The 22,640-nt window shown below is 43.1% G+C and overlaps 1 protein-coding gene across 5 annotated transcripts in view; it reads right to left on the bottom strand.

The window, feature by feature from the left end:
* The window catches only part of RNF8 (ring finger protein 8), a 42,667-nt gene extending 20,027 nt beyond the window's left edge, over positions 1-22,640 (bottom strand). For 3 of the 5 annotated variants that reach the window (XM_008994357.3, XM_035295512.3, XM_035295513.3), the window contains exons 1-4: positions 22,360-22,571; positions 16,231-16,359; positions 8,879-9,616; positions 72-134 (exon numbers count right to left, since the gene is read on the bottom strand). In XM_008994357.3, the coding sequence (XP_008992605.1) occupies positions 72-134; positions 8,879-9,616; positions 16,231-16,359; positions 22,360-22,470 (1,041 nt within the window). In that variant the 5' untranslated portion in view covers positions 22,471-22,571. Of the gene's footprint in view, positions 1-71; positions 135-8,878; positions 9,617-16,230; positions 16,360-22,359; positions 22,572-22,594 lie in introns of those variants that run through there. The other 2 variants (XM_078369080.1, XM_035295515.3) reach the window with 1 other exon arrangement.

The raw sequence follows: 22,640 nt of genomic DNA, 5'->3' as shown, positions 1-22,640 counted from the left end.
AGTGGTCATGTGATGCCTGGCTGCTCCCCACTCCACAGCCCACCACAATCTTAGTACTACAGCAAAGTTACCTCCTGCAGAGCCTGGGCCAGCTGTTGCTTCAGGTCCTCTTCTCCTTGCACTATCTCCAAACCCTGCAAAGCCAAAACAAAATGGAAAGTTTCTCGGCAGGGAAAATAAAAAAGAAACACAATCCAGCAACAAGCAGAGCAGACCAGCTAGTGTGAGCATCTGGAAGCAACGGGGGTAAGGGAGCAGGTGGAAAATCTCCTGTTTTACTTCAAGCTGTTGGCAGCAAAGAATTTGAGCAGAGTTATCTGTTCAAATACTGCACACCTCAGGACTGTCAGCTTTAAGCCACCACTTCGGCTGTTCTGGAAATACTACGGCCTAACAGTCCAAGCTTCCTTCATAGACTAATGTCATGATTCCTAAAATGATGTAAACTGAGTACTTCTGAGCCCCCAAATACCTAAACTCAGATGGAATCCTCAATGCTGGCACTAACAACACCTAGCATGCTTCTTTTCCCTCTGTTCTGGCCATGCTGTCTCATTCTGGGTCCTTACCACTTCAGTTTATACACTGCTCCTCCTCTCTCCTTGCCTGAGCTGATGCTATATTTCCTCGTCAGTCCCCTCCAGTTGGGAAGCTTTCCAAAAGAACTTCTGGGCTCTTCTGTCCTTAAGAACTACCTACCCATTTAACATGCCAACATGAAATTGTTCTCTAGTTTACTATAATGACTGAAAACTACTCTCTGATTATATTATGTGAGTGATACATCTTGCCTCTTCAACAAGATAAATTCCTTAATGGCAAAAACCATTTGTTAAGCATCTTTATAACCAACAGAACTTCCTAGTACCAGGCAATTTGAATACTTAAAAAAAAAGTATGGAGGATCCAAGATGGCCGATTAAGAGCAGCTCAGGATTGCAAATCCCAGTGAAAGTGCAGAGGGTGAGTGGATGCCGCATTTACAGACGGATTTTTATTGCCCACAGACCAGGAGATTCCCAGGTGGAGGAGCCCATGGGTCACGAGTGCGGCTGTTTGGGCCGGCGCCCTGGTAAGGCAGGTCTCTGCACAAAATACACGGTTCCAGGTACCATTTTAGCTGGTGATTGGAGCTCCTGGGAGACAAGAGTCGCCCATTCAACTGATAAAAAAGGGGATTGAAACAGGAGCCAGGCCAGGAGATTCCCGGACAAAAAAGAGCCATGAATCTCAGTGTGGCTGTTTCAGCTGGCGCAGTGGGTTGCTGCACGGGAAATCACACAGATCCTGGCGCCTTTTCAACAGGCGACTGGAACATCTGGGAGATAGAGTCTCCCGTTCAACTAAAAAAAAAAAAAAGGGGGGGTCTGAGGCAGGGAGCCAGGTGATCAGGCTCGGCTGGTCCCACCCCCACAAAAAAACAGCAATCTGAAATGCTCTGGATTGAGAGTTTCACAGCAAGCACAGCTGAACCCGGGATGGTCCAGCTCTGTGGGGGAGGGGCATCCACCATTACCGAGGCAGTCCACCACTACGGACATAGTCCGCCATTGCCAAGGCAGCCCACCATTACAGAAAGAGTCCACCATTACAGAGGTGGGCCGCCATTGCCGAGGCAGTCTAACTATACCTGTATAAACAGGACTGCAGGGAAGTTTACAAGGCGGCTGGGCGGAGCCCACAGCAGCTCAGCAAAGCCTCTGCAGGCAGACAGTGACTAGGCTGCCTCCTCGCTGGGCAGGGCAGCCCTGAAAAAAGGCAGCAGCACAACGGATACTGATAAATAAAGCCCTAACTCCCCACAACAGAGCACCTGAGAAAAAAAAGGGGGGTTTATGAGTTCTGCCGCAGCAAACTTAAACGTACCTGCCCAGCAGCTCTGAATGAACAATGGAGCTCATAGCTCAGCTCTTGAGCTCCTATAAAGGACAGACTGTCTCCTCAAGCAGCTCCCTGACTCCCGTATATCCAAAGAGTCACCTCATAAAGGAGAGCTCAGACTGACATCGGGCGGGTATCCTTCTGGAACAAAGATAGCAGAAGAAACTGGCAGCAAACGTTACTGTTCTGCAGCTGCTGCAGGTGATCCCCAGGCAAGCAGGGCCTGGAGTGGACCTCAGCAGTCCTACAGCAGAGGTGCCTGAATGTTAGAAGGAAAACTAAGAAACAGAAAGAAATAACTTCATCATCAACAAACTGGACATCCACTCAGAGACCCCATCTGAAAGCCAACAACTACAAAGATGACAGGTGGATAAATCCACAAAGATGGGAAGAAACCAGCACAAAAAGGATGAAAACACCCGAAACCAGAACGCCTCTCCTCCTACAAGGGATCACAACTCCTCACCAGCAAGGGAACAAGGCTAGATGGAGAATGACTGTGATGAACTGACAGAAACAGGCTTCAGAAGGTGGGTAATAAGAAACTTTGCTGCACTAAAAGAATATGTTCTAACCCAATGCAAAGAAACTAAGAACCTTGAAAAAGATTTGACGAAATGCTAACAAGAATAAACAACTTAGAGAGGAATATAAGTGAATTAATGGAGCTGAAAACCACAACATGAGAACTTCGTGAAACATACACAAGTTTCAACAGCTGAATTGACCAAGCAGAAGAAAGGATAACAGAGGTCAAAGATCAACTCAATGAAATAAAACAAGAAAGCAAGATTAGACAAAAAAGGGTAAAAAGGAATGAACAAAGTCTCCAAGAAATATGGTACTATGTGAAAAGACCTAATCTACGTTTGAAAGGTGTACCTGAATGTGATGGAGAGAATGAATCCAAGCTGGAAAATACTCTTCAGGATATTATCCAGGAAAACTTCCCCAACCTAGCAAGGCAGGCCAATATTTGAGTTAAGGAAATACAGAGACCACCACAAATATATTCCTCAAGAAGAGCAACCCCAAGGCATATAATTGTCAGATTCACCAGGGTTGAAATGAAGGAGAAAGTGCTAAGGGCAGCCAGAGAGAAAGGTCAAGTTACCCACAAAGGGAAGCCTATCAGACTCACAGCAGATGTCTCAACAGAAACCCTACAAGCCAGAAGAGAGTAGAGGCTAATATTCAACATCCTTAAAGAAAAGACCTTTCAACCCAGAATTTCATATCCAGCCAAACTAAGCTTCATAAGTGAAGGAGAAATAAAATCCTTTACGAACAAGCAAGTACTCAGAGGTATTCATCACCACCAGGCCTGCTCTACAAGAGCTCCTGAAAGGAGCACTAAACATAAAAGGGAACAACCAGGACCAGCCACTCCAAAAACATACCAAATGGTAAAGAGCATCAACATCAAGAAACTGCATCAACTTATGGGCAAAACAACCAGCTAGCATCAAAATGGCAGGATCAAATTCACAAATAACAATATTAACCCTAAATGTAAATGGGCTAAACGCCCCAATCAAAAGACATAGACTGGCAAATTGGATAAAAAGCCAAAACCCCTCAGTGAGCTGTATCCAGGAAACCCATCTCACATGCAAGGATACACAAAGGCTCAAAATAAAGGGATGGAGGAAGATTTACCAAGCAAATGGAGAGCAAAAAAAAAGCAGGAGTTGCAATTCTCGTCTCTGATAAAATAGACTTTAAACCAACAAAGATCAAAAGAGACAAAGAAGGACATTACATAATGGTAAAAGGATCAATGCAACAAGAAGAGCTAACAATCCTAAATATATATGCACCCAATACAGGAGCACCCAGATGCATAAGGCAAGTTCTTAATGACTTACAAAGAGACTTAGACTCCCACACAATAATATTGGGAGACTTTAACACTCCACTGTCAATATTAGATAGATCAACGAGACAGAAAATTAACAAGGATATCCAGGACTTGAACTCAAGCTTGGATCAAGAAAACCTAATAGACATCTACAGAACTCTCCACCCCAAATCCACAGAATATACATTCTTCTCAGCACCACATCACACCTACTCTAAAATTGAACACATAATAGGAAGTAAATCACTCCTCAGCAAATGCAAAAGAATGGAAATCTTAACAACCTCTCAGACCACAGTGCAATCAAGTTAGAACTCAGAATTCAGAAACTAACTCGGAATCGCACAGCTTCATGGAAACTGAACAACTGGCTCTTGAATGTTGATTGGATAAACAATGAAATGAAGGCAGAAATAAAGAAGTTCTTCGAAATCAATGAGAACGAAGACACAACATACCAGAATCTCTGGGACACATTTAAAGCAGTGTCTAGAGGAAAATATACAGCAATAAATGCCTACATGAGAAGCAAGGAAAGATCTAAAATTGACACCCTATCAACAAAATTGAAAGAGCCAGAGGAGCCAGATTAAGAAAACTCAAAACCTAGCAGAAGACAAGAAATAACTAAGATCAGAGCAGAACTGAAGGAGATAGAGAAACAAAAAAACCCTTCAAAAAATTCAGTAAGTCCAGGAGCTGGTTTTTGGAAAAGATCAACAAAATAGACAGACCACTAGCCAGATTAATAAAAAAAGAAAAGAGAGAATAATCAAATAGATCCAATAAAATACAATAAAGGAGATATCACCACAGATTCCACAGAAATACAAACCATCATCAGGGATTATTACAAACAACTCTATGCACATAAACTAGTAAACCTGGAAGAAATGGATAAATTCCTGGACACTTGCATCCTCCCAAGCCTAAACCAGGAAAAAGTCGAAACCCTGAATAGACCAATAACAAGGGCAGAAGTTGAGGCAGCAATTAATAGCCTACCACCCAAAAAAAGCCAGGTCCAGATGGGTTCACAGCCAAATTCTACCAGACATACAAAGAGGAGCTGGTACCATTCCTTCTGAAACTATTCCAAACAATCCAAAAAGAGGGAATCCTTCCCAAATCATTTTATGAGACCAATATCATTCTGATACCAAAACCCGGCAGAGACTCAGCAAGAAAAGAAAACTTCAGGCCAATATCCATGATGAACACAAATACAAAAATCTTCAATAAAATACGGCAAACCGACTGCAAGAGCACATCATAAAGCTTATCCACCGTGATCAAGTAGGCTTCATCCTGGGGACGCAAGGCTGGTTCAACATATGCAAGTCTATAAATGTAATTCATCACAGAAACAGAACCAAAGACAAAAACCACATGATTATCTCAATTGATGCAGAGAAGGCCTCTGACAAAATTCAACAGCCCTTTATGCTAAAAACCCTCAATAAACTAGGTATTGATGGAACGTATCTCAAAATAATAAAAGCTATTTGTGACAAACCAACAGCCAATATCATAATGAATGGGCAAAAACTGGAAGCATTCCCTTTGAAATCTGGCACTAGACAAGGATGCCCTCCCTCTCTCACCACTCCTATTCAATATAGTATTGGAAGTTCTAGCCAGAGCAATCAGGCAAGAAAAAGAAATAATGGGTATTCAAATAGGAAAGGAGGAAGTCAAATTGTCTCTCTTTGCAGACGACATGATTGTATATTTAGAAGACCCCATTGTCTCAGCCCAAAATCTCCTGAAACTGATAAGCAACTTCAGCAAAGTCTCAGGATACAAAATCAATGTGCAAAAATCACAAGCATTCCTATACACCAATAACAGACTTAAAGAGTGCCAAATCAAGAACGAAGTGCCATTCACAATTGCTACAAAGAGAATTAACAAGGAACGTAAAGGACCTCTTCAAGGAGAACTACAAACCACTGCTCAACTAAATAAGAGAGGACACAAACAGATGGAGAAACATTCCATGCTCATGGTTAGGCAGAATCAATATCGTGAAAATGGCCATACTGCCCAAAGTAATTTACAGATTCAACGCTATCCCCATCAAGCTACCAATGACATTCTTCACAGAACTGGAAAAAACCACCTTAAACTTCATATGAAACCAAAAGAGAGCCCGCATAGCCAAGTCAATTCTAAGCAAAGCTGGAAGCATCATACTACTGGACTTCAAACTATACTACAAGGCCTCAGTAATCAAAACAGCATGGTACTGGTATCAAAAGAGAGATACAGACCAACGGAACAGAACAGAGGCCTTGGAGGCAACACCACACATCTACAACCATCTGATCTTTGACAAACATGACAAAAACAAGCAATGCAGAAAGGATTCTCTGTTTAACAAATGGTGTTGGGAAAACTGGCTAGCCATGTGCAGAAAGCAGAAACTGGACCCCTTCCTGACACCTTACACTAAAATTAACTCCAGATGGATGAAAGACTTAAACATAAGACCTAACACCATAAAAACCCTAGAAGAAAATCCAGGCAAAACCATTCAGGATATAGGCATAGGCAAGGATTTCATGACCAAAACACCAAAAGCATTGGCAACAAAAGCCAAAATAGACAAATGGGACCTAATCAAACTCCACAGCTTCTGCACAGCAAAAGAAACAGTCATTGGGGTGAATTGGCAACCAACAGAATGGTAAAAATTTTTTGCAATCTACCCATCTGACAAAGGGCTGATATCCAGAATCTACAAAGAACTAAAATGGATTTATAATAAAAAAACAAACAAGCCCATTCAAAAGTGGGCGACGAATATGAATGGATACTTTACAAAAGACATATATGAGGGCAACAGACATATGAAAAAATGCTCATCATCACTGGTCATTAGAGACATGCAAATCAAAACTACATTGAGATACCATCTCATGCCAGTTAGAATGGCAATCATTAAAAAATCTGGAGACAACAGATGCTGGAGAGGATGTGGAGAAATAGGAACACTTTTACACTGTTGGTGGGAGTGTAAATTAGTTCAACCATTGTGGAAGACAGTGTGGCGATTCCTCAAGGACCTAGAAATAGAAATTCCATTTGACCCAGCAATCCCATTACTGGGTATATATCCAAAGGATTATAAATCATTCTACTATAAGGACACATGCACATGAATGTTCACTGCAGCACTGTTTGCAATAGCAAAGACCTGGAACCAAGCCAAATGCCCATCGATGATAGACTAGACAGGGAAAATGTGGCACATATACACCACGGAATACTATGCAGCCATAAAAAAACGATGAGTTTGTGCCCTTTGTAGGGACATGGATGAACCTGGAAACCATCATTCACACAAGAACAGAAAATCAAACACCGCATGTTCTCACTCATAGGTGGATGTTGAACAATGAGAACAAATGGACACAGGGAGGGGAGCACCACACACTGGAGTCTGTCAGGGGGATATAGGGGAGGGACAGCAGGGGATGGGGAGGTGGGGAGAGATAGCATGGGGAGAAATGCCAGATATAGGTGAAGGGGAGGAAGGCAGGAAATCACACTGCCATGTGTGCACCTATGCAACAATCTTGCATGTTCTTCACATGTACCCAAAAACCTAAAATGCAATTAAAAAAAAAAAATTAAAAAAAAAAGTGTGAGTGAAGCAGCAAGACTTTAATGAACTTCTAAACAAGTGGTAGCGGGTAGGATAAATCCCTAGGGCTTGGTGGACAGAGGGAGATGTAGCTGATAAACAAGGGATTAGATACACTTCACTATGAGCAATAAATATATGACCTATTCATACCCAGAGAAATTCTCTAAACCAGTCCTTTTGCCTTTAACATTTTGGTACAGAAAAAGATTTTGCAGCTATACCTTGAAGCATGTCCAGAGCCGCCACAAATATTAATCAACAGTAACTTGTCCCTGAACATACTTGCCTATAGAGAGTTCTGTCCCAGTGAAGATGTGAAGGTCTACATCTAAATATGTAGACATAAACCAGCCTCTATTAATTTCAAGGACTAGTCTAGGCCGAATAAGGGAAGCAAAAAGTACCCACAAGTAAGTAGTGTATACTCTCAAAAGACCTATTTAATCCATGGCCTTTGCTAATACTACCAGTTCAAGGGGATGGCAGAGATCAGAATGACATTTATAAATTGCTCAGAAATAAGACAACACTACCCCTGGTTGTTCCTTACCCTGAGCAACCCAAACGAAAAAGCTTATTCAGTTCAATGGTGACTGGTCCGTCTGAGTTCTAAGTAAGCAATGGGGAATTTCTGACATTCAATATTACCTGAACCACTGGGTGGGAGTAAAACATGTGGTTCCTGACAGATAGGAAATGACATTTTGGGCAGGGACAGGATCTGCTCCAGCCTAAAGCTTTGTGCAAGAGCATGTCATCTAAGCAAATGAGTTAGGGATGGGAACACATTTGGTCTCACCTTTATACAGCTAAGACAGCCATTATTTTACCTTCCTATTACTGGCACTGTGGAAGGTATTTATCATTCAACCCAACAATGCAGCCACGTTGCATCTGTCCCATCACATGCTAGCTGCTCAAAACAGAAACAAAAACATTTTCTGCCTTTTTAGCCTCTTACCTCCTGGGTTAGCTACAGAGTTAACTAACCTTTCTAGTTAACAAAGTGTCAGGTACAAGGGCAAAGGAACCAGCTGACCTGTACCTGCCCTGGGACTAAGTGATCTGGCCTTGGCCCAGAGAAAAGATAGGTAAGTCAAGACAACTATTGATTTAATTGGACTATACTGTGGTTTTGTGGCATCTTGACCTTCACCTAACCTTCCCCCGAATTCATGTTGGTTCTGAGTTGCCTCAGCTTTGCATCCTGAGATGAGTTATGTCCTCGCTGGCTCTGCTGGATATTTTACCCTATCTTAGCACCCCAACTCTGGCTCCTGATCTCATCAGTGTGCAGAAACCTTAACCCTTTACTCAATCCAATTCCCTCATCTCAAAAGTTTACTGTTCCCATTCCATTTCCTGTCTTTGGTGCTCAGAATTTGGTACCTGGCCCAGAAACTGAGAGCTCTGGCCAGAGGCTCATCAAGTGCCTGCCCCACCCCTGAAGACCACTCTTGCCCTTTCCTTCCGTGTGGTACCTGAAGATGCTGTTCCTCTTCCTGGAAAGTCTTCTCTAGTTGCTCCACTCTTGCTTGCTGCTGAGCCTGCTCTGCACACAGTTGGGACTGTAAGTCCTGCAGTTCCTGCTCCATCTTCACAATTTTCTTTGAGTGCCCCTTTTGGGTCTGCTTTTTCACATTCCTAACAGCTTCTTGTTTTTCCTGCATCTGTATTTTCAGTTTCAGAATCCTGGACATGGTCACCTTAAACAGCTGTAAGGTGCTCTGAGATGCTGAAGAGTTTGAGGCTTTCTGCTTATGATGAGCCTCTGTGACTTTGGGGAAGCCAGGGTAAATGGGAGCCCCTGTGGTCTTCTTACTTGGCTCAAGGGCAGCCAACTTAGGATTCAAATTTTCAGAGGGTGTACTGGCCACTTCACCTCTCCCCTGTGATTTCACTGACTGACAAGATTCACAAGACACTTTGTTTATTTTGGATTTCAAATTTGAAGGGCCTTCGGCTCCAGGACCCTCTAATTCATCCAAACTAAATTTCCTTTTAGTTCTCAATCCCTTATTTTTTTCTATCATCTGGTCATTCTTTGGGGAAAGACAAGGATATATCGTCTCCCAGTCTTCTTCAGTAACTTCATATTCATACTCTGCATTCTCCTTATTCTCCAGAGGCACTCCAAGTTGGATGTAGTCTCCCTTATGAATGGAATAGACTCTTAAAGGTTCCAGACGCTCTCTGTTCAGCCAAACACCATTTAGACTCTGAAAAGTTAAAGAAAGAAATAAGGTTCATGATTTTCATCCTCTTAATAGAATCTCTCTCCTGCTATTGTAAAACCTTTGGCCTTTTCAGAAGGAAAACTCTTGATAACGAACTGAAAAGAAAGAGTCATAAACTACCATCCTTAGAAACAGCATTTTTCAAGCAGTGCTTTGGCTTTTTACCTATATTTCAGTCATGCTTCCACAGAGAACTGCCACGTCACAGGCAGGAATCACCCTATATTATTGGTGGTTAATTTACTCAAACACATACAATAGCATGAAAGGAAACTGAAACTGGATAGTTCCTATTGACCTAAACTGGAGGCAATGAGGCAATGTCCCAAAACTAGAAAAAACGCGATTAGTAAAGAAAGCAGTATCTAAGGGTGAGGCCCATGAAGTAGGCTCAAATACTATCTCTGGATGTGGTTCCTTAACGCACTGGTGAAAGAGCAAGCACACATAAACCAAAAGAAAAGAGAGTATTATATCCTGACTGGGGTCAAATGGCAGGTAGGATCCGACCCAATTAATACCAACAGGGGTATATAGGCAATACAGGATAGCGGTTAAGAGCTGGAGCTATGGATTCAGATGCAGGTTCACAGTCTGCATGGCGTTCGGCAATTTACTTAACCTCTCCATGCCTCAGTTTTGTCTGCAGGATAGGGATGGTACGGTACCTACCTCATACTGTTCCTGTGAGGAGTGAATAAGATAATGCATGTAAATCACTTAGCACAATAACTTACACATAAATATTTCCTGTCCAGGAGTGGTGGCTTACAGCTGTAATCTCAACACTTTAGGAGGCCGAGGTGTGCAGTAAAACCACTCGGGAAAGTTTAAAACAAAGAGGGGTGCCTGGGTTTGGCCCTCAGAGGGAGTTAATTGGTCTAAGATAGGAACTAATTATTAGTATTTTAAAAGTTACGTTTATATACAAACTGTACCAGGATACAATGACCCTTCTTAGTCAACTCAACATTTCCCCCATTCCCAGGCAACTACTTATCTGTTCTCTACCCTTTGCCAGAATGTAACACAAATGGAATCAGTGTCTCCACTTTTTTTTTTTTTTTTTTGAGACGGAGTTTCGCTCTTGTTACCCAGGCTGGAGTACAATGGCACGATCTCGGCTCACTGCAACCTCCGCTTCCTGGGTTCAGGCAATTCTCCTGCCTCAGCCTCCTGAGTAGCTGGGATTACAGGCACGCGCCACCATGCCCAGCTAATTTTTTGTATTTTTAGTAGAGATGGGGTTTCACCATGTTGACCAGGATGGTCTTGATCTGTTGACCTCGTGATCCACCCGCCTCGGCCTCCCAAAGTGCTGGGATTACAGGCTTGAGCCACCGAGCCCGGCTCAGTGTCTCCACTTTTGAGGCTTTCTACTCTCACTTAGTGTAATGCCTCTGAGATTCATCCACACTGTTGCATTACCAGCAGTTTGTTATATTTTATTGCTGAGTAATACTGAAGGAAGTACCAGTGGAGCACAGTTTATCCATTCTCTAGTTGGTTTTCTTAACAGTTTTTGATGATTATTAATAAAACCACTACAAACATTCACATACAAGTTTCTGTGAGAACATAAACTTTCATTAATCTTGGATAAATACCTAGAAATAGGATCACTAGGCCAGGCGTGGTGGCTTATGCCTGTAATCTTAGCACTTTGAGAGGCCGAGGCAGGTGGATCACTTGAGGTCAGGAGTTCGAGACCAGCCTGACCAACATGGAGAAACACTGTCTCTACTAAAAATAAAGAAATTAGCCAGATGTGGTGGTGCATGCCCATAATCTCAGCTACTTGGGAGGCTGAGGCACAACTGCTTGAACCTGGGAGGCAGAGGTTGCAATGTGCTGAGATTGCGCTATTGTACTCCAGCCTGGGCAACAAGAGCAAGACTCCATCTTAAAAGAGAGAAAAAAGAGAAAGAGAGGAAAGAAAGGAAAGGAAGAAAAAGACAAGGAAGAAAGATAGAAGCAAGGAAGGAAGGAAGAAGGAAGGAAGGGAGGGAGGGAGGGAGGGAGGGAGGAAGGAAGGAAGGAAGGAAGGAAGGAAGGAAGGAAGGAAGGAAAAAGAAAGGCGGGGGGAGAGAAAGAGAATGAATCACTGGACAAGCGTATATTTGACTCTTAGAAACCACCAGTTTTGACTAGGCACAGTGGCTCATAACTGTAATCCCAGACTTTGGGAGGCCGAGGTGGGAGGATCACGAGGTCAAGAGTTTGAGACAAGGCTGGCCAACATGGTGAAACCCTGTCTCTACTAAAAATACAAAAATTAGCTGGGCACAGTGGCAGGCGCCTGTAATCCCATCTATTCGGAAGGCTGAGGCAGGAGAATCACTTGAACCCAGGAGGCGGAGGTTTCAGTGAGCCAATATTGCGCCACTGCACTCCAGCCTGGGCAACAGAGCGAGACTCCATCTCAAAAAAATAAAAAGAAAGAAATCACCAGTTTTTCAGAGTGGAGGTGCCATTTTATATTCACACTTAAGTGTTTAGAAGTTCCAGTTATTCTGCATACTTGCCAGCACTTGGTATCATCAAGTCTTATTTTAGCAGTTATATTAAGTGTGTATCCATCAATATCTTTTTAAAAACTCTTTACTACGGCCGGGCACAGTGGCTCACGCCTGTAATCCCAGCACTTTGGGAGGTCGAGGCAGGTGAATCACTTGAGGTCAGGAGTTCAAAACCAGCCTGTCCAACATGGCGAAACCCCGTCTTTACTTAAAATACAAAGTTAGTCAGGCATGGTGGTGCTTGCCTGTAATCCCAGCTATTTGGGAGGCTGAGGCAGAAGAACTGCTTGAACCTGGGAGGCGGAGGCTGTAGTGAGCCAAGATCGTGTAACTGCACTCCAGCCTGGGCAACCAGAGCAAAACTCCATCTCAAAAAAAAAATGAAACTTTTTACTCAGGCGGAACATGCAAATGTAAAAGTGCACAAATCAACGAGATGAACAGCCACAAAATGAACATCTCAGTTTAACTGCTGTGAGGCCAAAAACAAAACAAATCCCACATTATCAGTATCCCAGAAACCCCCCTGTGCCTCCTTCTGGTCAGCAGCCACTCTGGCAATAAGGTGGCTACCAGCCAGATTTAACAGCACGTTAATTTTGCCTGTTTTTACATACTGTATAAATGGCATCATATAATATGTATTCTTTTGTCTCTGTCTTCTTTCACTCAATGTTATGTGAGACTTATCCATGTATTATAGTTCATTAATATTCACTACAGCATAGTGTTTCAATATAAGATTATTCCACAATGCATCCATTCTACTGTTGATGGACATTTGTACTGTTTCCCTGGGAGTGAAAACACTGTGTCAAGAGCTATATATATGTTCAACGTTAATAAATAATGGCAAATAATTTCCCAAAGTAGTTGTACCAATTTGCACTCCCAACAGAAGAGCAAGAGCATTCTATTGCTCCATATCCTTACCAATACCTGGCATCACTAGTCTTCAATTTTAGCCACTCTGGTGAATGTGCAGAGGTATTCCATTATGGTTTTAATTAAAATTCCCCAGCTCATTAATGAGGCCGAACAACTTTTCACTGGATACAACCTTTTGTGAAGCGCTTGTCTCTTGCTCATTTTTAAATTGGGCACATCTCTTTTTATTGCTTTGCAGTTCTGTATATACCTCAGGATAAGCCCTTCATTGACTATAAAGTATAGCAAACATCTTCCTCTCTGAGTTGGCCTTTCATTCTCTTAATGGTGTCTTTTGATGAAGGAACATTTTTACTGTACTACCATCAGTATTTTTAAAAAGTACCCCAGATGAGAGTAAAAACTGGAAACAGGGTTGATAACCACTGCTCTAGTTGCTGGAGGACCAGAAGCTGAACTATTCCACGCAGCAAAGTTTGTTCACATAAGAGTATACTCAACAGAGACTTCAACTGCCAGAGTCTGCAGAAGAACAAAGGTAGGAATAACCACACAGCAGGTGAAAAGCAACAGGAGAGGAGGGGAAGAATGAGAAAGGCTCAAATAAGACGTGACTGAACCTCTAAGGCATTTCATACTGTGACTTTAAAACAACCAAATTTTTTTTTTTTTTTTTTTTTTACTGTTTTGAATGAGTTATAAAAACAACCAATTTTCTGAAAGAGCTGGATACCAATACAAAGGACGGGCCATCTGAAGAGCTTATGAATTAACCAAAACCTACACAACTAGAACCATCTTCATACTGTGTGCAGACTTAGCTGTCCTCCAAGGTTTTTTTTTTTTCTGTATTTTAAGCCAATTTTAAACCAAAATCACATTTCTTGCTATTTTTTAAATCCATACTTAAAGTCTCACTTTCTGGCCATTCCAGCAGATGAGAGAGTGCAGCTCTGAGTTTTAACTTATTAGAAATACCTAGGTCTTGAAAGAGACTTGACAAATGACTTGAAACACAACCACAGCAATAATGTCCTACAGCTAAAATTCAGGTCCCTTATCAGCAAAAGAGGGTTGCCATGGCATCATGCCAGAAGGAAGCCAGAAAGGGAGCATCTATAGTCAATAGAAAAATGCAAGGGGTAGGGGGGATTTACTTGTAAGAATTGTTCCACCAAAATACCCCAGTCCTAGCTTCTCTTAAAAATCAGTTACCTCACAATCACAGCTAAAAGGTTTAAACAGGTTGTTAAGAAACCTCTCTTTCCTCTCTACTGCCTTACTGAGACCTGAGAAGAATCACATGGTAACAGCAGCCCTAGAAGGAAGGGTACAAAGCAAACACCGGACAGCGAGCCCGGAGCAGTCATGATCTGACCTTGCACAGGCTGCCTCTGTATTCCTGTGGTCAACATTCAAATAGCACTAAAGTTGATCAGCTGGTGGCTTCCCAACCTATAAAAATCTGCTAATCCCGTAAGTGGATCACATCTACACAGCACACAAGAAAAGGAGCAGCAGAGAACTCACCTCTATAATATTGTAATCCCAATGATCATACAGACTACTCTGATGAGGAAAACATCTTTCCCTAAGCTGTTCTGATATACACTATTACAGAGGCTTCAAAATCTTGCAGCTGTATTTCAAATTATGCATAATTAATTTTGTGTGGCATCATAAAGCCAGTATAGCAAATTGCTTATGTACTTTACTGGTATTTGACACAGGGCATGGCAGAGAAACTTAAGTCCTGGCTCATTAGAGAGAAGGCCTTGAGCAAGACAGTTTATCTCTCTGGGCCTCAGATTCATCTGTCTACATAAGGGGTTAAACTAGATAATCTCAGTACCAATTTTTATCCTGCTCACAGTGCCTTGCTAACTAAAAGTGCTGAACCAATTTACTCGGCATTTATATACTGTCTCCTTCAATACAGTGCCAACTCAACTTAATGCCAGAGCAGGAAGATACTTTCCAGCAGCTTAAGTCGAGCAGTTTTATGCATGCAAAATGAGGCTGCCGGGCAGATCTGGAATATCCTCCCTTCTAATGGTACCTTTAAAATCCTAACCAGGGCAGTGAAGCAGTATGAAATGGTACTTAAGGACATTTTATACTCCCTAAGTCTTAACTGTTTACATTAGAATTTCTCTCACCTCATAGTCTGTGTTTTCATTACATTCCTGGGTGCTTGTATATCTGCACTTTAGGCATTCTTTTTTTTCTTTTTGATACAGACATGGCCTCACCATGTCAGCCACACTGGAGTGCAGTGGCTATTCACAGGTGCAATCCCAATGCTAACCAGCACAGCAGTTTTGACCTGCCCTGCTACCAACCTGGGTCAGTTTACCTCTGCTTAAGCAACCTGGTGGTCCCCACTCTCAGGACGACACTATATTGATGCCAAACTTAATGCAGGCACCAGAACAGCATAGCGCATTATAACCGAGAACTCATGGTCTCAAACAATCCTGCGGCCTCAGCTTTCCCAGTAGCTAGGACTAGAGGCATGCGCCGCCACAACCGGCGCATTAGGTACTTTGTAATTGCTGGGCTCTGAGTACTATTACACCTCCCTCAATATATTTACCACTACACTTGTGGTTTTCAAATTTGTTTAAAGGAGAAAAACCCGCTATTCAAAGGAAATCTTCAGAACACCAATATTTAAAACATGTTTTAAAAGGCAAGGGAAGGGAAGGTTGCTCAGATTGAAAGGAGTGAGGTGATTTGCAGTAGCTTTGAAGGAAAAAAATGGAAAAAAAAAAGTGAGGAAGGAAAGGAGCTAAGCAGTCAGATCAGTTTCTTCTCCGCCTGTTCACTGAGCCGTAGTGTACTCCAGAAGCTTCAGGAGATTCTACAGATTTCCAGGATCTCTGGAGCTTCGCCTCAAACAGGCTAATTTGCCCAGTAACTTAGTCTAGTTTCTGGAATAGGACCTCCTACCCCAATTCAGGCATTATCTTCAAGGTAACAAACTTCACCCCAAATCAAGAGAAATTATTTTAGCATAATCCAATCTCTGGCAGCATATGGAAGTGGCTGCCTCTGGAAAAGGAAACTGGATGGCTAGGAAAGAAGAAGTTATACTTTTGAATTTTATACCATGAATTACCTGTGCAAAAAAAACCCCAAGTAATTTTAAAATAAATAATATTCATTAGGCTTCCATGAATTCTGTACCTTGTTGTCCGTAATTGTCCACTGACCCTCATGATTCTGCTTCAAAACACAGTGGTTTCGAGAAATCATCAGAGGGCAGATTTTTGATACCAGTTGGTATGTGACACCAAATCCTCGTCCTACAGTCACCTGGGAAGACAAAAACAATGTAAGAAATACAATGTAACAAGTCATTGTGCTGAAAAAGGGAGGTTTTTACAAAGCTTGTCAACCAGCAGCATATGCAGGTCCTGACTTAAGAAAACAGACACGTGTGGAAGCAAAACAGTGCATCTGCTATCTCCTCTTTAGCTGCCATGAAAGCCACCAAGTAGAAAAAGGCAAACAGTTGTGACAAGAGGAGAAAGCTGAAAAGAGTTATCCATGTACCTCAGGGTTGGCAAGATCTTGAAAGGTCATCGGGTTCAGTGACCATGAGATAGAGGAATTCCTTCTACACATCCCATCAACTCATAAACACTGCCGGTCTGGGAGCGGTGGCTCATGCCTGTAATCCCAGCACTTTGGGAGGCCAAGGTGGCAGGATCACAAGGTCTGGAGTTTGAGACCAGCCTGGCCAACATGGTGAAACCCTGTCTCTACTAAAAATACAAAAATTAGCTGGGTCTGGTAGCGAGCACCTGTAATCCCAGCTACTTGGGAGGCTGAGGCAGGAGAATCATTTGAACCCAGGAGGCAGAAGTGTACTTTACATAAGGCAGGCCCTCCTATTTTTTTAATGTCTCTGACTTGGCGTCTTTCACCCTATAAATTCCATCCATTGTTGCCCTGGGCACCATCAGGAAATCTCTGATCCCCTTTCAAAGTCACAGCTATAAAGTGAACATTAAGTTTTCTCATTTCCTGGTTCTGTATTCCCAGTTACTTCAACTTAACTCCCAGGGAATGGGTTTGAGTCTCTTTGCCATTCTTACGAGTCTGTGAAAGGACTGCTAATTTATCTTTATTCCTGGATGCCATATTAAGAAAAATAAATTACACAGTCAAATGCAAGTGTTACTTTCCCAGTTCTAGATATTATCACTGACCGTATAAACTGCATTAGCTGTCATAACAGATCTAGTACACTGCCAATGTATCCTCGGACTCAGGAAAGATTAAATTTCTTGGTCTCCCCCTCCTCCAAGAAATGCTATGCTAAGTCATGTCTCTTTTGCTCTATACTTGACCAGATGGAAAACCTTAGGTTCAAGCACAGGACCTTAGACTGATTCCTACTAAATTTCATCTTGCTAGTTCAGCCTATCACACCAACTTGCCAAGACCTTTCTGAATTTTTAATCTGCCATCAGATCAGACATACTTAATATCCCTCCCACCAAATTAGTATGATATGATGCCTTCTATACCTTCATTCAAGACCCAGAATGGGACACAGCCAAAGGCAAAGTTCTCAGGAAAGTCTGAACATTAATCCCCACAGTCTGGATATACCCTGGGCCAATTATAATTCAACCAAAAGTCTTTTCATTCGAGTATATATTCTCTGCCTTATCCACAAGAACAGCTTGAGAGCTTTTGGAAAGGTTGAAAAGAAGCCCCAATTCACATCTATCATACTTTCCTGTTGGACAAATCTAGTTCATAACAACCCTATGAAGGAAGGAAACTAAATTCTTCCGAGATCCAGATCACAGAATTCCCTGCTTATTCTTCTCAGTGCATAAAAGACCTCTTTAATGCCCCATACCACAACTTTAACTGTGAACTTGAAACCAAAGTTAGCTAAAAACTGCCCTTTTCTTTCAAAAATCTTTCAGAATCATGCCTGTCCTCCTCGGTCCCTCAAAGACCACTATGACTCACTGACCTCATCGATTCCTCCCCACAGACTCTCATCTCAGTACTGACACTACTATCCAACCAACTGCTCAACCCATAACCCAGAAGCCATCTTTGATTCATCTCTGTCCCTCATCCCCACATTGAAATCATTGGCAAATTCTATGGGATATAATCCAAATATGTCCTAAGTCTGTTCATTTCTAGCTCTACAGCCACAACCTTAGTTCAAACCACCTGGCCTCCTACTGTTTCTGTTCCCACTCTAGCCCCCATAAACTTTACATACTAGCTGGAATAGAAACATAAAAATTTTAAATCAGATAATTCTCTTTTTTCCTTAAAACCATTTAATCACTCAAACTTCCTTCCATGGCCTATAAGACCCTGAATGTCCTAAGCCCCCTCCTCTTTAGTCTTAACTCATACCATAGTGCCAACACTAGCTGCTCCAGCCCCTTGTTCCTTAAGCCCCTCTCCCCCAAGTGCCAGCCTACTGAGGGTCTTTTTTCTTCGCCCCTCTAAGAACACGCTTATCTCAGATCTTGCATGAGCTCCTAATCTTTCATGTTTCGGCTATTCATAAGCCTACTCAGATCACCACTGTCTAAACTTGGTTGTCTGCTCCCCATCATATTTCTTCAGTTATTAGCATGCACTTATCACAAACCAAAATTATCTTGCTTATTTTACTTTTCCCCTCCTCCCCCCCTTGCTAGAATATACATGAGATAAGCAGGGACTTTATCTATCTGGTTTAACATTGTGTTTCTATACCTGGCATGGTGTTCAGTTAAATACTTGAGAATGAATGGTAGAATAAAGAGATCTTGCATATGAGTGGAGATTTTAGGATGCGTATTTTTAGGTTGGAAGCTGGAGACTGTATTACCATTGGAAAATATAGAGCAGCAGTTGGAACTCATATGGTCTCACTTGTTCCTCTTTAAAATGCTGTGGTGACCCCTCCACCAACACTGAGCATGAAATTTTTCAGTTCTTTCACACTTTGCCAGAATTACATTAATTATAGAAGTTCCTCTGAATTAATACATATATCTGTTAAAAATGGAATGGTTAGGGATTAATGTGTCATCCATATTGAGTAAAAATTTCCATTCAGGTAGCTTTATTTCTAAGAAAGGAAGCATCTGTATTGTAGGCTAATACCTGAAGGGAGACAGCCGGACTGCCATTGTGAGTAGCCTGGGGAAAATGGTACCAGAACAGTAGAAAAATGCCTTCTTTTGAAATTTCTGCCAACAGACTCTGAACCCAGAAAAAGGAAACATCCTTCCCTGCACTGCCGGGTCCTAGAATTTACCTTGGTACTACTGATATTTCACCTATACTATAGTTAAAGAGTGTGGTGAGGCTCCCTGGAAATCTCAGGACCACTCAGCAGAACACTAAATTTCCCGTGGGAACTGACTGATGACCCCTATGTGAAGGGCTGTTTTCCTTTACAATAGATTTGCAAGCCTTTGATCTTACACACATTGTTGGTCTGAAAGATCATCTTGTCCTTGTCCACCTTCACTATGATTATCCCTTTCCTCCTGCGCACAATTTCTACTGTTTCCCAAATAACCAGGAAATACAGCCGGGTGTGGTGGCTCACACCTGTAATCCCAGCACTTTGGGAGGCCCAGGCGAGCAGGCCAGGAGTTCAAGACCAGCCTGGCCAACATGGTGAAACCCCCCTCTCTACTGGAAATACAAAAATTAGCCAGGGATAGCGGTGCACATTTGTAATTCCTACTATTCCAGCTACTTCCAGCTACTTGGAAGACTGAGGCAGAAGAATCCTTGAACCCAGGAGGTGGAGGTGTGATCACACCACTGCACTCCAGCCTGGGTGATGGAATATTCTGTCAAAAAAAAAAAAAAAAAAAGCACCACAAAACAAAAAGCCCCAAACCAGTAAATATAACCATCCTTTCCCTTGGGGCAGAAAACTTCATGAAAACTAAATACAAGAGAATAAAAGGGGAGAAAGGTTCTGTTGGTTTCCTCAAAGGCAAAGATTCTTTATAGTACCTGAGAACTAGCTAATTTGCAATAAATCTCTAATTGTTTTTCCACCAAACTCCATGCATTGCTTTAACAAGCTTAAAGCCACTTATTTAGACAACCGATTTACTACAGTATTCCCATCAATGAAATGAAGGGAACTCTGTTTTATTATTTTATCTGCAACATCTGAGACTAAGAACAGGAAAGGCAGGGAACTGACCTACTTTGCTGTTACAATGTTATTAGTATACCTCCTAAAATCTTGTGCAAAACAGCTTGTCCTATGATTTGGGGACCATTACAATAACTACAACTTCTCTTGCCTTTGACTCAGATTTCTTTTCAGGCTATGCCATGACCTGACCTTGCAGGCCTCTCCTCCACACAGGTCCCTGAAGCCAGCCAGTCTTAACACTGTGTCATCATTCACTCAGTTTGTATGGGTCTCTCCCCATAGAAGTGGCCCTGACACAAAACGATCAAAATGTGTAGAATATGTCTAAGAGTGCTTTATAGTCTTCTTGCCCTTCCTGCAGGTGCTTTAATCCTTCCTCCCCATCCCACTTGCCCAAGGCTGCAGTCCTACCAAGCTATTCAGAAGTCATAAATTAATCCACAACAACGGAATCTAAAGGAGTAACACCTGCCCACTAAGTTAACTTACAAGGTTGTGTGTATGCAGGGATCACATTCAATAATGTATTAAGTAACAGTTATACATAAAAATAATTTATTTTGTGTGTACTGTTCAGGTTATTACTCAGGTGTTGGTGTTTTAATTTGTTAAACTTCTCAGAAACATATACTGTTGGAAAGGGCCAGGCAGGGAAAGGTCAGTGCTCAAGCTAAAGGAATGAATGCCTAATGTGGACTTTTGGGCACTAACACCTGGATAGAAGAGGTATTTGGGGGCAGAGGTGTTTTCTTCATGTTCCCGAAATCACGACATACAAGTAACCCTTTATAACCCTCTCTAATCTAGCAACTAAAGTTGAGCCTGAACATGAATCCCTCCCCTGACTTGAAGAACTACTGCTCTGGGATGGAACTAAATAATCCATATCTTGGCACTTGATCATACAGCCCATATACAGTTCTTAGACTGCTTCATTGTATAAATCCTCTCTCCCCACTTAAGCCTGAAACTCTTTGAGCTCACAAATTTTATGTGTTCTCATTGTACACCAATGTTATGTACTCTGTCAACACCTGGCAGACTGAATTGAGGAGTATGACTTACAGGCAAAATCTACCTGAACATACGTAAGGCTCAAAAGACTTTTTGAGTTTACAACATCACGACCAACTATCCACTTTTACTGCAAAGGGAACCTTTCATACAGATTTCCAAAACCCAAATGGTTCCCCGTCATCACCAGCTTGTCCCTGACTCAGTTTTCCTCTCAACCTGATTGCAATCTAACTCCATCCTCCCTTCCCTCGCCCTTTGAGGATGCATCATCTTCAAAGTGCATCTTGAACCGTGCCAGGAACGTGCCTCATCTTTCCCCTTTAAAAAATTTTCATTTGGAATTATATTAACAAAGGCGACAGGCATCCTCTGGAGAGAACTCGGAATCCCTGCCCGATCCCTCCTTTAGGGGTGCCACTCGGACGTACCGAGCTTCGCGGGAGAAATGCGGCCCAGCCTAAGGCGCCCCTGTTCCTCAGAGGTGGGAAGGAGGAAGACATTTCTACTTGAGAGTTTGATCACTTTAAGGGACAAAACCCAAAACTCGCATTCGTTTTCAAAGCAAACTCGAGAAAGTTCAAGCTCCGGGCAGCCCTTCCAGGCCCCGCCTCGGCTGCCCAGCGGCTCGCGGCTCCAATCCACTGTTCCCAGGCCCGGCACCGCTGGGCTCCGGGCGCCCTAAATGGGATCTGGCCAGGCCCCGCCCTCCACTCCGCTATAACACCGCTTCTCCTCACATCCTCTGCGCGTCCCTCTCCTTCCCGGCCCCGACCCCACTCCCCGCAGACCCAGGCCTCTCTGGGCTGGGCCCTCTTCTCGCCCCACCGCCCGCGGGCCAGGCCTCGTCCTCACCCCAATCCTTGTGGCCCTCCAGAGCCGAACTCTCTTCTCTTCCTTTCTCCCACTCGGTCCCTATTTCTCCCCAAATACCTCCCACCTTAGACCCTTCAGCCGCTCGAGCCAGAACCGCTCCCTCCCTTCTCTCCCCAGGATCCACCCCCCCCATCCCCTCGTTCGTCTTCTGTGTGCCTGCCTCCTCTCTGCCATTCATTCCGCCCACCTAGACGCCTTCCTCCTTCTCCGGAGCCCCGCTCCCTCCAGCCCCTGCCCTCCGCCCCACAGGACGCCTTCCCTTGTACCTCACACCCATCTTCCAGTAGCAGCCACCCGGCGCTCATCCCCACCCGCCGCAGGCACCAGCTCCGACCACCGGCGCGGTTTCCCGTGACCAAGAAGCCAGGCTCCCCCATCGTCTACTCGACCCCGGGGGCGGTCAGCACGGAACTAGACCCCGACCCGGGTTCCTGCAGCCTCGCAGCAACCAGGCAGCTTCCATAGCTAAACAACAGACAGAAGCAATCGCCACGCGCTCACATCGATGCGAATACAAGCTCCGCCTGCCCGCCGTCGACCCGGAAGC

This window comes from Callithrix jacchus, chromosome 4, assembly GCF_049354715.1.
Source record: "Callithrix jacchus isolate 240 chromosome 4, calJac240_pri, whole genome shotgun sequence".
Classification (NCBI taxonomy): Eukaryota; Metazoa; Chordata; class Mammalia; order Primates; family Cebidae; genus Callithrix; species Callithrix jacchus.
Note: the sequence above shows the minus strand (reverse complement) of the source record. Positions and strands in the feature narration are given on the sequence as shown.